This window comes from Dunckerocampus dactyliophorus, chromosome 14 (assembly GCF_027744805.1).
Source record: "Dunckerocampus dactyliophorus isolate RoL2022-P2 chromosome 14, RoL_Ddac_1.1, whole genome shotgun sequence".
Classification (NCBI taxonomy): domain Eukaryota; kingdom Metazoa; phylum Chordata; class Actinopteri; order Syngnathiformes; family Syngnathidae; genus Dunckerocampus; species Dunckerocampus dactyliophorus.
This window is the reverse complement of record NC_072832.1, coordinates 733,725-758,891: the sequence shown is the minus strand read 5'-3', so window position 1 is coordinate 758,891 and position 25,167 is coordinate 733,725. Positions and strand designations below refer to the sequence as shown.

Below are 25,167 nucleotides of genomic sequence, written 5' to 3'. Positions count from 1 at the left end.
CATATACAGTATATATACACATACTGTATATGTATATATACACACATATATATATATACACACACACATATATGTATGTATACATATATACACATATATATAAGTGAAAGAGAAAAGTTGTAATATTACAAATCAGACCAAAAAAGCAGTAAACTTAAAAGAACATAAAATTAAGTATTTATGTAAGAAAGAAGTTGGAATATTTGCAGTAAAGCTGCAAGGAAAAAATATATCGTAATGTTGCAAAATTACGTTGCCGTAATACACTCCTGATCAAAATGTTAAGACCAGTTGAAAAATGGCAAGAATCGGCATTTTGCACTGTTGGATCTTAAGGAGGTTCTACGTAGAGCTTCAAAAGACAAAATGGAAGCGAGACGGAAAACATTTTCAGTAAGCAATTTATTGCAAAGAAGCTGTTCATCAGATGATCAACAGTTGAAGAGCACAGCCTTTAAAAGCCAAAATCTTGGCAAACATGTGGGTTGAATATGATTTAGTGTCAGGTATTCCCACTGTCATGATCTCTTGATGGCAAAGGCAAAACAGCTTTCTCTCTTTGAAGGCGGTGGGATTGTTGAGCTGCATAAGCAAGGCCTCTCTCTGGCAGCCACCATTGCTGCTGAGGTTGGACACAGGAAGACACTCATCCCAAACTTCTGAAATACACCCTGAGGCTCATGGAACAAAAAAGTCAAGTGGTAGACCCCCCCCAAAAAAGAGCTGGAAGATCCCATTGGCTGTTTGTCAAAACACGGGACCATCCTCGGCCTAAATGAAGGTTGCTACCGGTGCAGAGTGCAGTCCGATAACGACAGGAGGCTTTTAAGAACAAAAAGTGTCTTCAAAGGCCTCGTCTCCTTCAAGGCCACAAAATTGTCCGTTTGGAATTAGCAGGAAGGCACCAAACTTGGGACATTGAAAGGTGGAAGAAAGTTTATTCTTCCTTGACGGTCCTGATGGCTTCCAATGTTACTGGCATGACAAGAATATCTCACCTGAGATGTTTTCCACACGGCACATTAGAGTGGGGCAACATCATCATCCTTTCATGGAACAATGGAGCTTCAGGTTGTGCAGGGGCGTCAAATGTCAGCTGACTATGTGGAGATGTTGCAGGGGGCATCCCTCATGACTGAAGGCCCTCGTCTGTGTGGTGATGACTGGCTTCTTCAACAGGACAACGCTGCACTTCACAAAAGGACTTCTTCCGGAGGAATAAGCTCACGCGTGTTCCCCTCTTCTAAATCCAATGGAGAACATTTGAGGATGGATGGCAAGGGAAGTTTACAAAGTTACAAAGAGGACAGTGGATGTCCTCCGTGAAGCCATCTTCACCACCTGGAGCAACAGTCCCAGTAGCCTCCTGGAAACACTGGCATCAAGCACGTTCAAATTTTTCAGCTGATTAACAGGAATGGTCCACTCATCCATCCATCCATCCTCTACCACTTGCAAGAGGTGGGACCACGGGGACAGCAGCCTAAGCAAGGAAGCCCAGAGTTCCCTCTCTGCGGCTACTTCATCCAGCTCCTTCCGGCGGATCCCGAGGCGTTCCCCGAGGCGTTCCCAGGCCAGTTGAAAGACATAGTCTCTTCAACGTGTCCTGGGTCTTCCCTGAGTCCTCCTACCGGTCGGACGTGCTATGAACACCTCCCCAGGGAGGCGTCCGGGAGGCATCCTGACCAGATGCCTGACCCAACTCATCTGGCTCCTCTCAAAGCATAGGAGCAGCACCTCTACTATGAACTTCGCCCGGACAACAGTACTTCTCACCTTATCTGTAAGGGCCAGCGGGTGATCAAGACCTCACAGAACATTGTTGGGGCAGCCCTCCCCTCACGCAAGACATTTATAAAACTAGAGTCCTACGAAGAACACACAACCTCATCAAGGACAGCACACATCCACAACACTCATTATTCACACTCCTACCGTCAGGCAGACGCTACAGGAGTTTGAAGTCCAGGACCACAAGGCTGGCAAACAGCTTTTACCCACAGGCCATCAGGTTTCTCAACGAAGCACTCACACACGCCGCACGCAACACACGCACACACTCATAGCACTCTATTTACTTATTTGTATTATTTATCTGTATTAATGTCTCTTCTGTTGTTGCTTAATTTATTGGTATTTATGTTTCTTATGTTTTTCTTGTGTTTTCTTTCTTTTCTTGGGAGAATGAACAGAATAAGAATTTCATTGCTTAGTATAACTGCCTGTTTTACTGTGCATATGACATCGAGGGAAAGGCTCTTCGGATGAGGAGCGAAACGTCCGACACTTTCTTCACAGAAGTACAGATGACGTCTCAAGAAGCCTTTCCCTCGATGGACAACTCCTGTACGACTGAGAGCCTACACAGACGCTGTGCATATGACAATAAAACTCTTCAATCTTGAATCTTGAAAGGGAGAGCCCAGCCACCCTATGATGAGAAAACTCATTTCGGCCGCTGGTACCTGCCATGTTGTCCTTTCGGTCACTACCCAAAGGAATGTAGATCCACAGGTAAATTGGGAGCTTTGCTTACGGTTCAGGAATGGCACAGCTACTCATTACTGACTCCTTTTTTCAACAGTTTATTTCTACTTTAGGGGAATTTGGGCTTTTTTGAGCTATGGTCTTAAAATTTTGATCAGCTGATGAACAGATTATTTCACCTGAATGCTTCCTTGCAAAAAAATGCTTTTTTGTCTCACTCCCATTTCTTCTTTTTGCATTTTTAATCTCCTTATGATCCAACAGTACAAAATGTACATTCTTACCATTTTTCAACATTGATCAGATGTGTGTTACGAGAAAGCTACAAGAAAGAAAAATGGTAAAGAAACTGTAATGTTTCCAGAAATAAAGACAAACGTTTATGAAAACGGAGTCCTAATATGATATGAAAAGAGTCATCATGTTACGAGCATTACGGTAAAAAAGCTGAAAAAAAATTCCATGCGGTTATCAGAGTAACATCTTAAGTGACGCAAAAGAAAGGACCACCATGACGATTTGGTTGGGGGGTGGGGTTGAAAGAAGTTGCGATGTTACAAGGCACAAATGGAAAGGTCTTTTTACGATGAGGTTATAATAAAAAGTTCCAAGAAAAAAGTTTGTAAATCTGCACAAAAAAAGAAGAAAAGAATAAAAATCATACTGTATGTTCAATGACATCATCATAATAAAGTTAGTAATTTAACAGTAATGTTACAGGAATAATGTTGTAATAGTATCAATTTCCCAAAATAATCTTGTTTTTTATATTTTTTGTACTATGACTTTTTCTTGTGATATCAAAATGATATCCCCTGTACAATTCCAGCTCCGAGCGCCGCTTCTTCTTGTTCCTGAAGCATTTTGACATGAAACGCTGCAAATGTGATGATTAAGCGTAATTTGCTGACTTTCCCGTGCTTCCTGGTGATTCCTCGCTATTGACTTGGCATTTGTGCCCTATGGAGCACTTTAAAAGCAGCTTAGACGCATCGTGAAGCAAAGCAGTCCTACTCTCCCGACGTGAACTCTGACCTTTGCGTGGAGCCTAATGGGAGACAAACTAACCTTGAGAGTGAATGCGGGCCTCGCTAACTAGTGGACGTGTGTTGTGTGCTGCTGATGAAGAAGTCATTTGTCTGCAGCCTGCGAGGGCTGGAGGAGGGCAGAGGGGAAAGGGCCTGCGCTTTACAAGGCCAGCCATGCGTGCGCGCCTGGGCTGTGCCTCCCAGACAATAGGTGCAGATGGTCGGCCTGCTGCAGATGTGGCCCAGGCCTGTAACGGACGCCTGTGAGAGAGTAACACCCTCCCTTCCCTCCCTCCCTGGGGGGAGGAGGGGCGTTATTTCAGCAGAATGGCAAAAACAAATCATTTTGTGGATGTAATGGGGGATGGAATTGACAATGTTGGACATGCGGGACACACACACACACACAAAAAATGCAATCTGCACGCCGGAAAGCCGAGCCGTTGCAGCGCGATGTAGAATGTGACCCCAACTGGAGTAATCTGAAAAGCCTGAGGATTACACCCATGGCTCGGCTGTCACAGAGGACGCACATGCGAGTGTGAGTGTGTGTGTCCTGACTTTGTGCACTCGTGAGGGGGGTCAAAATGCAGGCAAAAGACCATCCATCTATCCGGCTAGCTAGCTCAACTCATCACCGCACAGTCTCACAGCCGTGCAGCGAGCACAAACCCAAAATGACACACAGTAATTAGCGCTCTCATTCTAATCAACATAATGATTACATCTTCAGAAAGTATGTTGATAATTAGCAAACTAGTTCAAACAAGCACAATACACTTCAGCACAGTCTCACAGCCGTGCAACAAGTGCAAACCAAAATGGACATCATTGAGTCTGGCATCCTCATCAGCATAATGCTTACTGTGTATCCTCACAGCCATGCAGCCAGTACAACTTACAGTAGATCACATCTTGATCGACGTAATGCTTGACTATCTCTATAATCCTATCTAGCTATGTAATAAACAACCAAAATACACTCCAGCACTGTCTCACAGCCATGCAGCAAGTGCAAACCTGCGTCCAAGTACAACTCACATCTAAACTTAACACTAAAGCTAACTAAGCTCATGACAGTATGGGCTCACAGACGTTGTCTATCTATCTAGTGAAGTTTATATTTGCATGATCCCACAGCCGTGCAGCAAGTGCAAACCCAAAATGAGATGGTAATGAGATCTCATATCTTACTCGACATAGTGCTTACTGTACATCTTCTAAAAGTGCCTCGTTAACCTGCTCAATGGCAAACACAGGACAGATGCATCAGCATGGTCTTACAGCCGTGCAGCAAGTGCAAACCTGTCCAAGTCGCGCCTTAATCAGCGTTGCGAGCGAGTGTGTGGTGAAGCTAGTCGCTATCTGGCTAGTCACTAGCCGGTGTGGTGTGGCGAGGTGTCACTACGCCAGTAAGGTAGTTCTTCAGTGTGTTCATGTCTCACATAAGGATTATGGATGATGGGCAACATTCCCCAAAAAGTGCACTTTTCCTTGACATTCCTCCCGTATTTCTTATCACCTTGGAGGGCAACAGCTTATCTTGCTATCCCAACACACATCAGAGGGGTGTCACGGCTGTGCAGCATGTGCAACCTATCCGTGTGGTCATTAGAAACGTCAGGCTGTTGTTGTGAGGAGACAATGGGCGTACGTTGCCCTCAGGTCACAGCAGACAGGCCAGACGTGTGTCACCTGCTTTGGGGCCTCCATGGTGCCGTCGGGACCGTCCACCGTCCTCCACGTGTTTTGTATTGTACGAGAAGGTGCTCAGGACAAGTGTGGATGGAGAAACGTGTTCCTATTTGGGCACAGTTATCTTTTAGTAGACAATAACATCCTTAACCTCGTCCTCTTATGCGTACGGGGGGAGGTGAAGGTATACAGACACTCCCAGCCAGCCCCCCCACCCCACCCAACATGAACACCTGTTGGAGACACCAAATCCCCTCTTTGTCTCTGCAGCCCCTCTCGGCTGGATTACCATGACAACAGCCATTGATATCATGGCTGAAGGCTGATTATACAGCTTCACACGGCCAATTATCACTCCGCACTGCGCATTGTTTCTAAAGGAGGCCCCTTCTTGGTGCCATTATCTATCTGAAGGGAAGGGAAGGGAAAAAGATGTGCAAATACTTCTACAACGCTTTATTTCATGGTGGAGGTGCTGCACACGGCGGTGAAACATCCGATATATGTGGCCAAAGAGTAGCATAAACGTTTAGCATAAACGTAAAAACAGAAGCACACAAACAGGTAAAAACGAGTTATTACGATTGTACGCTCACATTATAGCAAAATGACATCCAACTATTTACACACGAGTCAATCCCCTTGGGGGGGTTCACATTATAGGTCACATGATGGGTCGTTAGTCGCTAAGCTGGCAGCAGCTTATTAAGACTGTAGAATCACAGCATGGTTAGTTTCATGTTAAGTGGAGCACACGCGTGTTTAATGTTATCACACCACAGTCACCTCATCTGGAATGTTTTATCGGACAGTATCGTTAATCGGTAGCCGCTGTTACACGACGGGCGTGCTAGTTTAGGATACATTCATACGAGGAGTTTGTGCAAAAAAAGGAATAGATAGTTAAAAACGGAGCTTCAGAAGATTCTCTTGAGCGCTCCTTAAAAACACAACCACTAATATCTTTCACTGCGTTCGCGTTGCACAGCTGCCATTCACGTGTTTACATCCGTCATTAGCATCACCAAGCCTCGCCAGTGGCAAAGGAGACGTTTAAGAAGGCGTTACCCTTGCGTTAATGTTTCTTCTCCTTCTTGCTCTTCTTCAAGAAGGAAGGCGTGTGGAACTTCTTCTTTTTCTTCTTTGTGGTTTGGCTCTCCGAGGTCTGTGCCTCCCCCGTCTTCTTGTCCTTGGCGGTGATGGAGATTTCCAGCGACTCCGAAGCGCTCAGGCTGAGCTTGGAAACCTCCACGCTCAGATCCTCTTCCAGATCGGACAAGTGGTCCTTCCCATTGGGTATGGAGTCTGTCAGCAGAGGGAGAAAACTATCAAATAAGATGCAATGTGAAAGAATAGACCATTTCACTGAAAAGAACAAGAAACTATTCCATTTTTAAAATTGGAATTTCATAGGAGTAAAGTAAAAAAAACATAAACATGTCATGTAAAATGAAATCCTACATTTTACAAGGATGAATAATCAAGAAAAAAAGTTGTTTTTTTTTTTTTAAAAAGACTTGTAAGACAAATTAATTATTATATTTTTAGAATAATGTTGACAAAACATATTTAGAAAATTTCCTTTTTTTATTAAGTTGTCATTTTCCAACAATAAAGTTGTAATAAAAGAAAAGTTCTAATTTTACAAAGAAGAATACATGACAATCGTTGAAAAAATGCTATTATTTTAAGTTGGCATTTTAGGGAAAAGTAAGAACAAAAAAAAAACAATTTAATAAGAATAAAGTCCAAATTTTACAAAGAAGAAAAAGTTGGAATTTTACAGGAAATCTTCTTTGAAATGTTTTTTTTTTTTTTTTTTTTTTTTACAATAAAGTTTGAATTTTGCATGGCTAAAACAAGGCTAACTAGCACAACTGAATTACAAACAAATGTCATATTTTTGATGACGTTGTCATTTGTGAGGAAAAATGTGTCATTTCAAGAAAGAAAATCAGAATTTAATAATAAAAAGTGTTGGCACTTTGCAACAATAGTACTCAAGGGAAATGTAAAGTATCATTTGACAAGGATAAAATAAGAATACATGACAATCATTAATAAAAGTTAGAATTTCAAATGAATAAAGCTGGAATTTTAGGTGGAAAAAAGAACAAAAAAAATCCTAATTTGATGCAAATAAAGTCAAAGTAAAGGATGAAACAAAGAAGAAAAAGTTGGAATTTCACGAGTAATTTATTTCAACTACAGTATTTTTTTAAATAAAATTAGAATTTTGTATGGATAAAACAAGACTATCACAATGTTATCGACATTTTTTTTTAGAAAAACATTTTAATTTTTTATTCCGTTGTAATTGAAGAGGAAAAATGTGACATTTCAGATGAAAGTACATGAAAAACAAATGTGAATTTGGTGATAAAAGTTGTCATTTTTCGACAATAGTTCAAATAAAGGTAAGGAAAAGGTATAATTGTACAAGGATAAAATAATACGTGACAATGTTAACAAATTGAAGTTGCAATTTTTACGTAGAATAAAAGAGAAAAAAATCCTGTATGTTATTTCTGACAAAAGATTTAATTTATGAGAATAAAAGTCATACTTTTACAAGAAAAACTTAATTTTAGGAGAAAATCCATCCATCCATCCATCCTCTATGCTGATCCTCACAAGGGGGTATGCTGGAGCCTATCCCAGCTGACTCTGGGCGAGGGGCGGAATCCATCCTTGACTGGTGGCCAGCCAACAAACAAGCATTCTTACCATTCATAGGGACAATTTAGAGTCTCCAATGAACCTAACATGCATGTTTTTGGAATGTGGGAGGATTTTTTGATTATCCAGTGACAGCAAGTGTTGAGGATGCATCTCTGCAAAGGGGCTTATTGAACTTATCAAGTGCAACTCATTTGTGGAGAGTCTTTCCAGCTAATTTCACGGAGAAACATCCAAACAGATGAAGTTGAGCAGCCGGGGAGTAGTTGATTACCTTGCTTGGCTGGTGTCATGATGGGAGAAAGAGAAAGGGAGATGGTCGAGCCATCAAAGGTGGTCATCTCGTCTGCATCGGTAGCATCTTCGTCTTCTGAAAAGTTTTGAATACGGGTGAGAAATGAAATGAAAGGGTGGACACGAGGAGAAAAGAAGAGTACCGTCTTGGCCTTGTTGCTTGCGTTCCACCATGTTCTTGTACTCCTCCAGCACCTCCTCCGTCAGATGGTTGAAAGGATTCGGGGGCAGGGAGCGAGTGTGCTCCTCATCCTCAACGATGAAAGCCTAGACATGGATGAGAGCATCAATTAGCAGCAGCCTAGAGGAGCTGCAGGAAGGCATGGCTCACATCTTTCTATTGACTCACTGGTCCTGGTATGGTGTCCACAACAATGCCAGCTAGCAACTGGGACTTTGGACCTGCGGTCATCTGGTCTCCTCTGTGCTGCTCTTTCATCTAAAACAGAAACACTCTTCAAAGATGGATGTTCTCAAGTGCAATCACACATCTTAACTTACTCGGTTCCTCTTGTGTAAAACCTCTGTGGGGTCAGTATTTAGTGGGACAAATTGGTTGGGGTCTTCAATCTTTATGGGGGTGCCCACGCTCTTGCCTGGCTCTGAAGACTTCATCCACTGAGAGGCACAAATACAGTATATATTTAATATACGCACTTCTCAAGCAGGCCACAAGATGGCAGGCTAATCCAAAAGATTACACCAGCAAGACCCACCATTGTTTTGGTTCTGGGGCTGACGTCCCCGCTGGGCGACTGTTCCGGCACGTCCACCCTCAGGTAGCTGTTGGGTGAGTTGAGCCACCTGGTGCGCTCCCGCTGGTGCTTCTGCACCAGGAACCTGAAGGGGCTGCGCAGGCCCGACTCGCCGTCCTCCGTCGTCACCGCAGACACGGTGGCGGGGATCTCCACGTCGTTCTTGGACCTGGGCTTTTCACGGATGATGGGGTTCCTGTAAGAGTGGCCTGTTCTGTAGCCCTGCAGGGACACAGGTATTACTACAGTATAGGTAGTAGTACAGCTACTGTATGTACCACAGGTATTACTACAGGTAATAGTAGTAGTACAGGTGTGTACCACAGCAAAGTAAAAAGGATGCTCACATCGTCTTCATGTGCATAATGATTCCAACATGCCAGAATGGCTTACCTTGTTTACTTCCATTCCATGGCATTGTAAATATTTCAGCATGACTCTTAAGTGTGGTATACTGTACATACTGCAGGTCATTTCAACTATTCTCATCACATTCAAACTTTATCTTAATGAAATATCTTATTCTTTTTGCATATCCTTTAGTTCCTCCTAAATTACAACTTTTTTCCTGTAAAATCACAATTTAACTCTGAAACTTTATTGTCTTTCATCTCTTACTATTTTATTTCACATTTATCCGAATAAAAAAAAAAAATCATATTTTTATTGCATATTTAACTAAATTACAACTTTGTCCTTCTAAAACTAAACTTTATCAAATTTTCTCAGAGTTTTTTATGATAAAATTTGTGTATTTCTTTTAGAATTAGAAAAGTATTTTTTAATCTCATAGAATTGTGATTTTTTTCAAATTCTTTTGTTTTCTAAGTCTACAAAAAAATCACACAAATTTTATCTTAAAATTGTGATTTTTATTTTTGTTTTATTTTCACCAAAATGTTTTTTTTCCCTGTAAAAATACAACTTTACTTTTAAAAAAAACACTCATATTTTCTCGTAGACCTGCGAGATTTATTGTTTAATTTTCTGCTAAAATGACCACGTTTTCCTCATAAAATCACAACTAGACCCTGAAACTTTATTCTCACAAACCTATGATCGTTACTATCCTGCTTCTCCTGACATGACGAGTTCATTGTGCTATGATATGATGACTTTCTCCCTTCAATGTTCCCACCTTATTCTGCTCCTGGCCTTTTCACTTTAGCTTTACAAGGTAGCGTGTAATATTTTAGTGTGTAGTGTAGTGTAGTGTAGTGTGTAGTGTGTAATTAAGTCAATACAGTTCTTCCTTTAACATGTTAGCATTGTGGGATTTTCATGGGCTAAAACACCTAAAAACCACCAGAGGCTGTCCTTGACCCATTAGGAGTAGTGGAGTAGTAAAAAGAGGCATGGCTTTGGGCTCTTTTGAAAGCAAACAAGCTTTATTTGCCTCGTGAGTTTAGCGCTGTGTATTTAACTGCTGTTTACATCCCACCACGAGCTAACACCGCTAACGCACTAGGCCTCCTGCATGACATCATTGATAAACACGAGACCAAACACCCAGACGCTGTATTCATTATATCTGGCGATTTCAACCACTGTAACCTCAGGACTGTCCTCCCCAAATATTACCAGCATGTGAGCTTTCCCACAAGGGAAAATAACATCCTGGACCAAGTCTACAGCAACATGAAAGGTGCTTTGAAGGCTGTTCCAAGACCCCACTTTGGAAAGGCCAACCACATCTCTATATTCCTTTATCCAACATACAGACAACTTCTTAAACAAGCTCCCCCTGTAAGTCTTGGCAGTAAGCAGTTAAAGTGTGGAATGAAGAAACTGATCAAGTACTTCAGGACTGCTTTGGCTGCTCAAACTGGGATGTGTTTAAAACTGCAGCGGGGAGGGAAGATTGTACTGTTGATTTGGATGAATATGCGTCTGCTGTTACTGGCTACATTAGCACATGCATAGAGACTGTTACCACCACCAAGTATTACAGAAAATACCCTAACCAAAAACAGTGGATGAACTGTGATGTAAGGGCTAAGCTACGTGCTCGTTCGTCTGCATTTGTCATGGGCACCGCTGAGGACTACAAAAAGGCCAGATATGACCTGAGGAGGTCCATACGAGAGGCCAAAAGACAGTACAGACAGAAGCTGGAGGGCTACTATTCCACCTCAGACCCCCGGCGCATGTGGGCGGGGCTCCAGCACATCACAGACTATCGACAGCGGAGTAGCGTAGCCACGTCCAGCCAAACCACACTTCCAGATGAGCTGAATGAGTTCTATGCCCGCTTTGACACCCAAACTCCTGATGAGCAGAGAGGGTGGCTGGACTTGGGGAGCACACAGGACTCACCTCTCATGGTGACATCAGCTGATGTGCGCAGGGTTCTGAACAAAACAAACCCACGAAAAGCAGCAGGCCCAGACAACATCTCAGGACGTGCACTTCGGGTTTGCTCATCAGAGCTAGCTGATGTGCTTGCTGACATATTTAACCTGTCGCTTGCACAAGCATCTGTACCGACCTGCTTTAAGTCCACCACCATAGTGCCCGTACCCAAGAAGAGCAACGTGACCTGCTTGAATGACTATCGCCCTATAGCACTCACTCCTATTGTTATGAAGTGCTTTGAAAGAATAGTCATGACCCACATCAAAAAGAGCATCCCGGCAACTGTGGACCCTCTACAGTTTGCATATCGCCAGAACCGGTCCACGGATGATGCAGTCAACACTGCCATCCACACATCCCTTTCTCACCTACAGGGCCAGAACACATATGTCAGAATGCTATTTATAGACTATAGCTCTGCTTTTAATACAGTCAGCCCCCACAAACTCACAAATAAGCTCCTCGCACTTGGCCTTCTTTCTTGTGTTTTCTTTCTTTTCTTGGGAGAATGAACAGAATAAGATTTTCATTAAGTAGTATAACTGCTGTTTTACCATGCACATGACAATAAAACTCTCTTGTATCTTGAATCTTGAATGTATATCCCCAGAACTCAGAATGTGTCGAAGTGGACACTGAGGAATAAGAGTTTAAATACACTCAAAAAAAAGATTTTTTGGAAGTTGGCTTGCACTTTTTTTTTCTTGTACTTGTACTTGTACTTTCTTGTACTAAGAACTAGTTTGTGGTATGGACTGGAAAATCCCAATTTCACTATGAAAATAGTTGGCAATAGCCTGCAGGTCGATGAAGGGCTTAACTAGCCAGAAAGGACCAAGCTTCACTCACTAGGTTGTCCAGCATCCTCATCAGGGACTCAAACTCAGCCTCTCCCGCTTTCCACTTCAGTTGGTTGCTCATGAGCACCCCTGCAGCAGCCACCCCCTGTGTCAGCGGTTTGAACTTCTCTCTGTCCAGGAGCACCAGGTTCTCCACGCCACCTGAGCACGCCAACGCCCGCACCTAAACAGACCAGCACACGTCACAACGTGACCTGGTTTCAATGTAAACGTGTGGCACCCCCTGTGGCCTGGTGCTGAGATTGCTGTGGCAGACATGCTAGCGTATCATTAGACAAATGCTCAGTGACTATGGATGATTAGTTACTTAGTGCTTGATGGCGGCCATGTTTCTTAACCAAGACACACATGTGCTTGTCGGCCCCCTGAATTCCGTGATGACTCAGCTAAACACCTTCAAGTGTGCTGCGATATTTTTAGGTTTTTAAGTTGGTAAAAAGGCTAAAAATAATATGATACATATTTAAAGACAAAGATTTATGTTATTATTAGCTCAACATTTCCAATTTTTCTTGTTACATTATGCCTTTTGCTCTATTTTTCCCTTTTTTGTTTGTGTGTGTGTGTATATATATATATATATATATATATATATATATATACACACACACAGTATATATATGTTTTTATATTATTTTTTTTATTTTGTAAAAGGCTAAAAAACATGACATATATTCAAGAGAAATCTTTGTGTTATTTTTTATTCATATTAACATTTCCAATTTTTATTGTTACATGGTGCCTTTTGCTCTATTTTTCCCCATTTGTACTGTTTTTTTGTTGTTTACTATTTTTATATTTTCTACATGTTCTTACAGTTTTTAATTTCTATTATAGAAAAGCTAAACAAATATGATATATATTTTAAGACAAAGCTTTGTGTTATCATTAGTTGTTAATGTCAACATTTCAGCTTTTTGGGGTTTCATTTCGCTCTATTTTCCCCATTTTTTCTGTTTTAATATTTAGATTATATGTTTTTACAGTTTTTATTTCTATTATTAATTTTTTTATTTTCTAGAAACGCTAAAAAATGTAATGTGATATGCACACTGTATTTAAAGAGAAAGCTTTGTGTTAGTTATTCATTTCAACATTTCAACTTTCTTTGTTCCAGTATGTCTTTTTCTCTATTTTTCACATTTTGCTGTTTTTGTAGTATTTTTTTATATTAACATTATATTTATATATATTTTATACCATGTATTATATATGTATATATTCATTTGTATTTGTACGTCGCGGTTGGCAAGTTAGAAGGCAGGGAGGCATTCATACAGTCATTTTTATTGTAAATGTTGATCCAAAATTGGTAGAGAAGGCATTCACGGAGGTGGGGTGTACGCCCTCTGAACAAGTCGTATACAGACAGGAGTAAAATACTACAAGTCGACCAATCACATCCTTTAATGCGTGCCACGTATGTAAGATGTACCTGGATTTCGCACGCTTGCTGGGAGTGGTACATGTAGTGGAAGGCTTCTTCTACGGTTTCTCCCAGAGCGAGCAGCCCGTGGTTCCTCAAGAGCATGACCTGGAAAACACGGCACACAGGAGAACTTGCATTTCGACCCCCAGATGCAGTTTACAGTGGTTTAGAATTGAGAAGTCATGGTTCAGGCAGCGCTTGTATTGCGTGTGGACCTGCTGCAGAGAAAGAAAGTTGTGTAAGAGAGTCTTTCCCTGTCTGAGTTTGACAGTACCTTGGCAGTAGGGCCCAGAGCTTTCTGAAACTCCACCTTCTCCTCTCTATCATCCAGGCTGCCATGGTAACCCAAGCAGCTCACGTCTCCAAGAAGCAAGGCCTCCTGGGAAATGGGCAGTATTCCACATTTCATGGAGGACACCTGTTAACATAAATAAACTGGGTCACACCGGGGACGCACCTAAACAGAGACACAGACACGTTTGTTGCTGTCAAATAAAAGCCTTTCCAGCAATGTTCGTTACACGCTGTGAATTTTACAGCCCCGCTTTAAAGTTTATGGTGAAAGCGGCATTAAAGGGCATTAAAGAGCCGGCAGCTCTAGTCATTGCCGGCCTGGAGCAACTCACGGCAGCTGTAGAGGGCGTGTGGACGTGTACGATACATCTCAAGTCGGGCCGCATGGCGTAGATGGCGGCGTGGGGAGCGAATCCAAAGCGGTCGATGCCCAGATCGGTAGAGCCTTGGTCCACAACATCGCCAATCATGTTAACTTTAACCTGAAACGAAGCAAAGCATAAGTGCTAAACACTACGCCACCATGTAGAGTACCGTATACACAGCATGTTTATTATAGCAGTATGTTTATTATTGTGGCTATAGCTTTTGTACAACTGCACTGCATTACACGGAGAATGCCTTCCTTTCCCTTATTTGACGTTTTCATCATGGATTGTTCAGGTGTAAAGAAGAATCTCCTCTAGAGACGCTTGATACAGTAATCCCTCGTTTATCGCTATTAATTGGTTCCAGACCAAACCACAAAGTAGGTTTCAATATTAATGAACACGCACAGAAAACCCTTTTATGATTTTCTAAATACACTTTTTACCATTATTAGAACCTAGACATGAAGTAACACCCCTGTAGTCGCCTTTCCACTCATATTACCCATTATAGTAGACATAATCATAGAAAATAAGGCATTTAAGACCTACATAAGAGTCGTGCTCGGGTGTGTTTCAATAAATGTCTTCCAGATGTGTGGACAGGAAGTGACGTCGGGGATTCAGCTGGAGTATGACCACAACAGTAGCTCGTGTTATTGTGATGATGATGATGATGATGATGACTATTATGTAGGGACGCTCCAATCAGGGTTTTATGCTGCCGATTCCGATACCGATCATCCAAGACTGAAATTGGCTGATACCAATCACATGGATTAATTATACATTATACAATTATACATAACGTATTTATAATGAGTGCTATTAGCCAGGGGTGTCGTTTAAAAGGGGAAAAGTCAGGACAATTCCAAGGTCCCTTGACTGCCAGGGGGGCCAAAAAATGGTAATTTTTAATAAAATTAAATTAAATCAATGTTGCTCTTCAAATGCTGTAGTAAAACTTTTTACCCCCATTTAATTGCATATGCCAATCACGCCATTTTTACAGAAATCAGCAGATACTGATCAGTGGTGGATCTATCAGAGCATCCCTACTATGATGTTATTATTGTGCCTGTTGTGAGATAAATACTTCATAAACTTATAAAAGCCTGTCATTGGCCATCAAGTGCTGCTAGTGACACCTAGTGGCCAATGTAGACTACAGTTCTACAACATCTTGTATTGCCTTAAGCTTTATTTGTATTCTAGTTCATTTAGAACATTTTATGATTGAAAATGCCTGACTTAGGTCAACAATGTGTAACATTTGCTTAAATATGCATTTTTTGGACTAATAATAAACCGTAGTCAAGAGTGATCATTGATTAATTAATTATTTTTTGAAAAAACACCATAGCGTGAGGGAGCGACATTGGAACCGCGATGGAGCGAGGGACAGATGTATTGGAATTCTTACAGATATCTGATATTGTCCACCACGTCATTACCGATACCAATATAGGCAGCAGCTCTTCCTTACAACTAATCTTGTGTAATGAATGAACACATGACGCCACTGGATACATTTCACAAATAAACACTGTTAGTACAAAATAAGACAAATAATGCAATATTTCATGTAAGTTGTAGAAAAAGTACCTCCTCTAAGGCCATCTGCTACTGTCATAACATCATTATTATGTCCACTTTAATAATAGGAAACCTTTAAAGGGGCAATACAAACACTTTGAAGAACTCCTGTGTGCTTCTTGAACACAATCTGCACAGTGGTCACTTGCAATACCATAGTTCCATTATCACTCCCTCATTATATTGCAGTTTTTCAGAAATGAATTGTTTGGTAGACGATGGTCTATTATTAGTCAAACATAGAGTATATAAATACAAGTGATATGTAGTATTCTGCTCACTAGGTGGCAATAATGACACAAAACACTGATGAGACATTACCTTACATTACATTACCTGAACAATGCATAAAGTGAGCCATGGCATGTCCAACATGATAAAGTGAAAAATGTTCTCCTCCTATCCCTTGTGGAAGTGGTAAGTTTTTGGCTTCTTAAGTTTAGAAGAAATAAATTTGAGGCTCCCTGGTTAGAGCTTGTTAGCTCGCTAGCTAGCGGCCGCCTCGAGCCCTTGCAGCATAAGAGTTGCAATGTGGTGTAAACAATGAATAATAGGAGTGTAAAGGTGACTATGGGTGTGTTATATCATGTCTACAGGGCTCTAATAATGTTAAAAACTGTATTTAGAAAGTCGTTTTCTATGCTCTAACTATGAAAACATTTCATTTATTAACATTAACTCCTATATCGCCAAAATTCATTTAGCGAGGTCGGGTCTGGAACCAATTAAACGCTATAAACAAGGGACGACGGTATTGAAAGTATTGCCTGGAGTCTGTATGGAGCACTCACCAAAGTTGCTGCAGTCACCTCTGCAAAAGAAAGACCTCTGGGACTGACAAGAACATGGTCCTGCTCTTTGTTGACACGCACCTGAGCCAAAAGGAACACATCTTAGATTAAAATTCTAACCTTGTGTGATGCATCATATGTTTTTTCCCCAGTAGCGTATATCGGCGATACCACAATCACTTTATCAAGATACTACTGTTATGGTGATGGTCTGACACAAACGTGCACCGGGCGTCATCACTCACGGTGATGTAGGAGTTTGTGAAACGGGCCCAGCTGAAAAGGTCCACGAGCCTGTAGAGGCTGGCTAGCCTGCAGCGGCTCAGCTTCTCTCCTTTGGAAAAGAATGGCGACTCCACGGCATACAAGTCGTTAATTGGCGATACCATTCCCAAGCCTGCAACGGTGACAGCACATCATGCGTTAAGGAGCGTTTGCATTTAAGTACATTTTCAGAAATAACAAGGATGTTTACTGGCTTTCGCCGCCGAAAAAAGCCTCCCAGGGGGAGCATGTGAACCCTGAAATAGGCTCTCTGAAAATTCCCAGAGAGGATATTTTGGACTGCACAGCCATATAAGGACGTTTCACGGTACACGGCTACATCACATACAGGCACTTAAGCTTTTTAAAAGGCCAAGCTCAGTTTGACTTCACAGCCATTTTCCTAACATTAACGCATTTAAGTTCAAGACAAACATATTTAACTCGATCCGCTACAGTAAAACTTGAGGCCCGCAGGCAGAAATTAGGACATCAGGGAGCTGAGGTGAGAAAACAAAGAAATGTAACAAAAACAGCAAAGTTTCAACCTTGGGACAATATCATGTTCAGGAAAATTCCTAAGAGAAAATGTTTACAGATATAGGATGGGGAATTGGCTGGTTGTTTTGAACTCCTGTTTCCATGCCTGTGTCATATTTACAAAGAAAACTAGTTGACTGGAGACCGGCTAGACACGCCCACCACGTGTATACGCTCACCACTTCACATCTTAAAATCAGGGATGTCCTGATCTACATTTTTTGGCTTCCGATGCGATCTGATGTTTTTTTAATAGTCTTGCCAATCCTTTTTGGTTTTTTCTAATTAGCTTTTGTTACAAACATTAATTTTTTGCAATTGAATATGGTTATGAAAATAGCTCTTCAAAGCATTACAAATAATGCAACCTGAATGTACGTTTTTATTACAACAATATTGTTTGACTTTTGTAACAAACCTCTGTGAATCACGTCCCTAATCCAAGAAAAGATCCAATAGAAGTCCATCCAATAAAAGATCAAATGGGAAAAAATGGGCATGCAAAATACTTTTAGGGTAGGACTAGTCATTTGACATGGTTATAGATCAATTTGTGGTGCGATTTAGAATACAGTCAAACCTGTCTTAGCGGCCACTGAAAAATCCCCCGCAGAAAATTTATGTGTATAGATGTGTATAGCAGTCACCTGTCTAATGCGGCCAGCGGCCACCCATTTTATATCCCTTGGTCAATATCCGACCGCATATAGTGGCCAAAATACCGACTCAGGCAGAAGCTTCATGCACAAAAAAAGTTTCGTTTTTTAAATCAATGAAGCCGTCATGTCTAGACTTTAATTACTGAGTCGTAGCTCAGTCACAATCATTCACAAGATCCACACAAACTGTCAGTTGTTCCACATAAAAAAGCCGTCTTCTTTGGAGCTTGTTGCAGACAGTGACACCGTTTATTTCCTGGTGTGAGACAATGTGCACTGGTCAATACTGTAATGCCCCTTGTTGTGGGGAAGGAGAGACTCACATCGCCGATGCACTTTAAACGCTTTATTAACAGCGGAAAACACCGCAGAACTTTACATCCATGGCAACATCCACACACTTCCCAACTCTCTCGACACTCACAGACAGCACTGAGCCTAGCTCTCCTGCTCGTGATGTCGCACCGTCACTTCCTGATGAACTAAAGCTGTAATGACACTCTGCTGTATATATAGTAGCACAGCTTTGTTCTGTGGGTTGTGTAGAATAACAAGCCTAGTTGTTCTTTACAACTTTTATCCGCAGTCCCACAGTGCCCTCTACTGGTCAACATGTAACAGTATAATTATATGTATCTGCAAACACAACAAGCTTCTAATCACAGACATGTTAATATGTGCGCGCACAAATTCAAATGGCCGCCAACCTGTCTATAACGGCCACCTGCCTATAGCTGCCACTTTTGCCGTTTCCCTTTAGTGGCCGCTATAGACAGGTTTGACTGTATATGACATTTTTTTAACAAACTCTCTTCAGCATAGTAGTAATTTATTGACGGTCCCTAGTATAAACAACCAGTGGTTAGAGCAGAGCTTCCCATGCGAGCAGTGGTGGAGCCAGACATTTTCATTGGGTTGGCCAAGGTGAGATCATTACTCACATGAGTGGCAATAAGTTGATACCTGAAATGTCTTGATGGCCACTGGATGGCCAGAGAGTGACCGAGGGTGCCCACGGCCACCATTGGCCACCACGTACCTCCGCCACTGCGTGCGACCTCCCCGCACAATGACACGGCAGTCCGGGCACAGTGAGGGGGAACTACCGCTGTAGCTATGCAGCCTAATGACCAACATCCAATGTGAAACTAACTTCACCACGGTACACCGTGGACATGTCTGCATGGTGGTGTTGCGTTTCCTTCTTCTTGCGGGTGGCGAGAGTCGAGTTGCAACCAGCTTTGAGGTGCATTACCGCACCTACTATGTCGGAGTGAGGCCCAGAGTACGATCGTGATACGGCAACCTGATCGGCCCAATCTTGTGGCAGAAGCCAATATTATCCGATCGTCAAAATGCAGCAGATCGGCAGCCGATCCCAATCCGATCCCTACTCTACAGCATATGACGAGTTGAATCAACAGGGCCTCAGCTGGTTGCAGCAAAGCAGCGCACCCCTTTTTTGCCCTCAATTCCTTCAGGACTTGACGAAGCAACAGTTTACAATTTCCTAATGTGCAAAATTTACCCGCAACACGTCAATAAAAATGACGACATACTCGCTGCGTCCAGAGGTTAGGCTAATTTAATTAGCATTCTAAATTGCTGCGATTCACTGGCTCGAGTGGTCTTGAGCTCTGCTGACTGCTCGCACTGACAATGCCCTCCACAAGTTTTCTGCTGTTTCAGGGCCATAAGATAATTCAGTGAATGGCGCTATTCAGCCCGCTGACACGCCGAAGCACTCACTGATGGGTGACGTCAAGGGCCCGGCCCCTCCCACGGTGCTGGCCATGACCAGGTCGGCTATTTGTCTCAGAGCCAGGAGACCTGTGGGGGTGTTGCCCTTTGTCAGCTGATCCTGAATCAGGCCTTCCAGTTCGTCTTTGAACACCTGTAAACACAATGAAAGAGCTCCTTTTCATGCCGAAGGTCTTCTTAATACAAGCCACAAATCAAGAAAATCCTCTTTGTGCGAGCATTACAGGGGGTGGCGGTGCTGTTATTTAAACCAAACTCTTCATTTTTCGCCTTCCTAGGGCGCCTGTGAATCTCAAAGCCGTGCTATGTTTGTCAGCCAGAGCTCCAGCATTCTGCCTCGCAGACTGGCGTAACCATGGCGATGAGATAAGTGCCACTTGTTGGGGGGCTGTTACGCAATCGCAGATGAGTGTGGGCTCAACTTTTTTTTTTGCACTCCACCGGCATGCGTTCACTGCGCCTTCTTAAACTCGGCTGAGTTTTTTTTTTGTTTTTTTTACATTCGAAGTGTAAGAACTGATGCATCTTAGCTTTAGTTTAGATCCAATGCAAGAGCAGAAACCCGGCCTTTTTAAAGATATAGTAAGTATTAATCCATACAAATATTCTTTATAGAAGTTGTAGAACTGCAATGCATCATACAGAGAGCTGTTTCTAGTATTGCGGTTATCCTATTTAGCTACATGAACATGAGGCACTTGTAAACCATGAAAATGACAGTAAAAGACATTTTGTTTAATTGTTACGTTTTTTTTGTCTTGCAGTGAATGTGTTGCTGTACACGACCTATACGAATGAAGTATCAGGACTACGTACTGGACTGTGCAGGATGTGAGTGACCCTCTTCTTCTGCTCCATCATGTTAAAGTCCTGCCTCAGGTCCGGAGACATGGTACGGCTCCGGAGGCTATCCGGGTCGCTCTCAAAGCAGCGTTCCTTGGAGTCGTTGCTGGATAGGGACAGGGTCAATGACCCCGCCAACTGCCTCACCTCCACCAGACTCATGATCCGGCAGCTTTTTTTTTTTTCTTCTAACCACCGCCTCCTATGCTTCCTTTTGAATCTGATAGTGGTAAAAAGGAAGAGTGGGAAAAAACATGGGTTTTCACATTCACATGCTGTCAAGGCAACAGAAAAGGCGCGATGGTGACTCATCTAATAAGAGGGATTTAGAGAAATAGGGCACATTTAGCATCAGCACACAAACATCAATAAACCGTCTTATCTTCCCTGGTATATAGCTCTCACCAACCTTTTTGAGCCCGCTCTTTTCTGGCAAACAGGCCAGTGAAGACAAAAAATTTAATTAAAAAACAGTAAGATGTACTCTCCAGGCCTCACAGCATATCTAATGCGGCTTTCACTCACCATCGCTGCAAGCCTGGAGTTTGAGAGAGAATATGATAATAGCGTACTTTGATGCGCATGAGTGGCTCACACAGCCCGGTTTTACTCTCCATGTTGCTGTAAATTCTGGTTTTGGTGGTGGTCAGTGTCGAAAATATCAGTCTTACACAAGTAATTGGATGGGAAGAGCAACAATAAACATTCTGTACAGTTCACTTCAACTTTTAAACGATGGAACGGCAAATTGCACACAACATACAAAGCATACCCTTTTAGGTTTGATCCAAAATGACAGAACAACGAACATCTCGCCGAGCACAGTTTACAGTACAAGGAATATTTTAAACTTTCATCCAAAAACGACAGCACAATGAACATCTTCGTGCACACAAGTAATAGCCTTTTTAACTTAATCCAAAATGACAGAACAACGAGCATCTTCTGACAGACAACACAAGCGATATCCTTTTAACTTTAATCCAAAAATGACAGAACAACGAACATCTTTCAACACACAGCATACAAGGGATACCCTTTTAACTTAAATTCAAAGTGACAGAACAACGAGCATACTCCGACAGACAACATACAAGGGATATCCTTTTAATGTTAATCCAAAAATAACAAAACAACGAACGTCTCCCAGCACACAACATACAAGGGACACCCTTTGAGCAATAATTCAAGCTGATGGAATAGCAAACATTTCCCCACACATACGTACACACCAGGGATTTAGTGTATTACGACAAAAGCATATTTTAAGTAGCAGCCGTCTTAATTTTTGTTGAATTTTGCTTTCTTGTCACCCAAAAGTTTGTTTTTTTTCCCCAGCAGCTCCAGTGAGAAAGCTTATTAAGGTAGTTTATCTCTTCATGTCCACACCGGCCAAGAGTGACCGTGCCCAACTTTGACCCAGAGGTAAGAGTAAAAAAAATGGATTGTATATTAATAAAGGAAAGCACACCGGCTGCACGGTGCCCTAGCGGTTAGCACCCCAGCCTCACAATTAGGAGATCCGGATTCCAATATGCGCTAGAACATCTCTGAGTGGAGTTTTCGCGTTCTTCCCATGCCTGTGTGGGGTTTATCCGACTTCGTCACACATCCCAAAAACATCCAACGGCGACTCTGAATGAGTGTGAACGGTATTTGTCAATATGTGCCTTCTGATTGACCGGTGACCAGTCCAGGATGTACCCCGCCACTTCCCAAAAGTCAGCTGGGATAAGCTCCAGCTCACCATTGACACAAATGAGGCCAAGCGATCCAATAAACGTGTAGATGGCGTGTTGACTTTTTTCTATTGCATATGAATGGTTTTTGGCTGCACGGTTCCGCCCCGCGGCCCTGTGGTTGGGGACCCTATTTTAAACACACCCATGCGGAGAAGGGGGGGAAAGAAAAGAGTTGGAGGAAAATCCACACTTTTGCAAGCGCTGCAAAGCGTTGCCAACAGTAAACAATAGGCGGCCCTTTTTGTAAATGAGCTACATTGAATAGCAGTTAGCACCTTAAAGGCTACCTGGACGTGGGGGTGGAGGGATACACAAACACATACACTACGAGATTACTTTAAGAACATTGAGTGAGTAGTTCTTCATCCAAATGAAAGTGTTAAATCAATAGTTACTAGCTGGGAATACAGTAAAAAAATACGGTTTATGCAAGTAGCTAATCCCGCACGAGGATAAATAGTTCCCAAAAGTTACCTTATGAGTTGTCCAGACGGCGTGAAGGTGGAACTCCTTCCCACCACCTCCAAAATATGCTGCAGAAGGTTGTTTAAAAGTAAACCAAGTGAATTTATCCCCGTTGTGGAAACATTGTGCAGGCAACGGCATCCAGAAGGAGGCGAGTGTAGCGGAGAGAGGCTGCTGGAGGACGTGGGTGTGTTTCTGTGGGAAGGAGGGGAAAAAAAGGAAAGTGGTCACGTGACCTCCCCCATCCACCCACGAGGCCTCCGCACTGGGAAGCGGGACGAAATAAAAATGTCTGCCACTCAGAAGGGTCATTCCTGGCTACTCCGGGGATGCCGTTATTCCATCTTTTAGCTCTTACTGCGTTATTGCGACACATTTGCCTTCTTCCCTCCTTCTGCTTGTGTGATTCATTCACTCCCACCTCTTCACCACATAAATAACCACAGCTAATGTGTCCGCACTGCTGCTCTGTAGTAGTTTACCCCTCAATCAGTGCCTCAAAAAGTCATCGTCCCGTCGATTTTTGCAAAGTTTCGACAAGCGCTCCTCCAAAAAGCCTGAACGAAACCTAGCAGAAGGATGTTGGTATGAGGAAAAAAGGTAAGCCTCAACCTCCTTGCAAGGCTACATACCAAACACATACTCTATTTAGTCCCTTACGCGTTTCCATGAAGGAAAAAACCTTACTCATACAAGTACACATGATACCGCCTCTGACCCTCACCTATCTAGATGAACCCGCCCCATGTATACGGCAAATAAAGCCTGGCTCTGCCAGATGAGTCAGCTACAGACAGGGTTTTGCTAACCTTGTGTGATGTTGCTGTTAAAATATGAGTGTAATGTTAGCACTGTAGCTCACATTGCCACGCTCTTCCTGTCCCACTCCTTGCTGCATGTGATACATAGTGTAGTATCTATTACGTTAGACATATGCAGAGTGGATTCTTGTAGCCACACATTCAGTAGGAGACAGGCTGGACAAACTCTGATCATTAGCATTAAAGCGGCAGGCGCAGGAAACGTTGTGTTCCCAGAATGGCGTACTAACAGCACTTCAAAACTGGCCCGATTTGGGTGACACAGTTCCACCTTTGTGGATGTTTATTGTTAACAGATATTGCTAGCACACAGCACTGGGCCATGTCTTATTTGTCTTCATTTGCAAGTTAAATATTGTCAAACTGCTGTCATGTAAGACTATTTACACAACAGCCTGGCATTGTGGGACAACTTTATCGATACACGCTAATTTTGCAGTTTCAAACTGACTACAAAAAATCTGTATGAACATAAATAACATGTTGGAAAGATAAAAAAAAACAACAAAAAACAACCTCTGTTGAGGTACTGCCGTCATTGTTGGGCTTGTGAGGAATATGTTGTTATTCTTTGGCCTCTTTCAATAGCAAACTTTTTTGTCTGCAGTTCACCTTCAAAAAAAAAATAGATATATTCATGAATAAATCATTCTGTTTGGTGGTTGAATAACGCTTACTATTAGTCAAACAATATGCATATTTAAGCAAATGTTATGTATTTTTTGGCAAAATTAAAGGAAAACTTTTTTTTTTGCCCATCATCCATAATCCTCATGTGAGACGAACATACATCTTTCCCTTTTTTGTGCTTTCTAAAGATATAAAAACAGCTAAAAAGAGGCAGCTGAGAATGCATATAATGGGGCGCACCTATTCCGCTTATAGAGCCGTCTAAAAAAACCTCCAAAAAGCACCAACAATGCTCCATTTACATCATGTGACATGCCTAGTAATCAAGCTACAGCGACATTGTAATGATTGTTGTTATTAACATTGTTACGCCCAAGAACTACTTTACTGGTGTGGTGACACCTCGCCTCACCACAGCTACTAGCTACTAGCCGGCTAGTGACCAGCTTCACTACACACGAGCAAAAGGTATCGCTGCATATTGGAGCTGCCGCCACTGCTTCTGTGTTTTTGTTTTTGAGTTTGGAAATGTTAACGCTAGCTGTAGGCGTTCCTTTCTGTGTTGCTACGTGAAATCAATGCACCCAGGAAGGAAGCTCTACTAATGCTTAAAATGACCAAAGTTATCGTGAATGTACCATGTTACGACATGGTCACAGCATGGATGGAAAACCATCAAATGCTATTAGAGGTTTTTGGAGGTGTTTTAATAGCGGGCTTTGTAGGCGGATTAGATGTGTCCCATTGCATCCATTAATTCCTTATGTTTTTTTTTAGCTGTTTTTATATCTTTAAAACACACCAACAAGAG

At 42.2% G+C, this 25,167-nt stretch overlaps 1 protein-coding gene across 1 annotated transcript; it reads right to left on the bottom strand.

Moving 5' to 3' along the window:
* Positions 1–122: 122 nt before the first annotated feature.
* add3b (adducin 3 (gamma) b) lies at positions 123–23,276 on the bottom strand. The gene is made up of 15 exons (XM_054798332.1): positions 22,915–23,276; positions 20,672–20,918; positions 19,844–19,988; positions 16,877–17,028; positions 16,632–16,712; positions 14,209–14,358; positions 13,857–14,000; positions 13,589–13,687; positions 12,143–12,316; positions 8,900–9,160; positions 8,685–8,801; positions 8,533–8,622; positions 8,327–8,450; positions 8,164–8,259; positions 123–6,515 (listed from the first exon to the last, which is right to left on the bottom strand). Exons 2-15 carry the CDS (start codon positions 20,858–20,860, stop codon positions 6,286–6,288), a joined length of 2,052 nt encoding a protein of 683 aa, XP_054654307.1. The 5' UTR covers positions 20,861–20,918; positions 22,915–23,276; the 3' UTR covers positions 123–6,285.
* Positions 23,277–25,167: the final 1,891 nt, after the last annotated feature.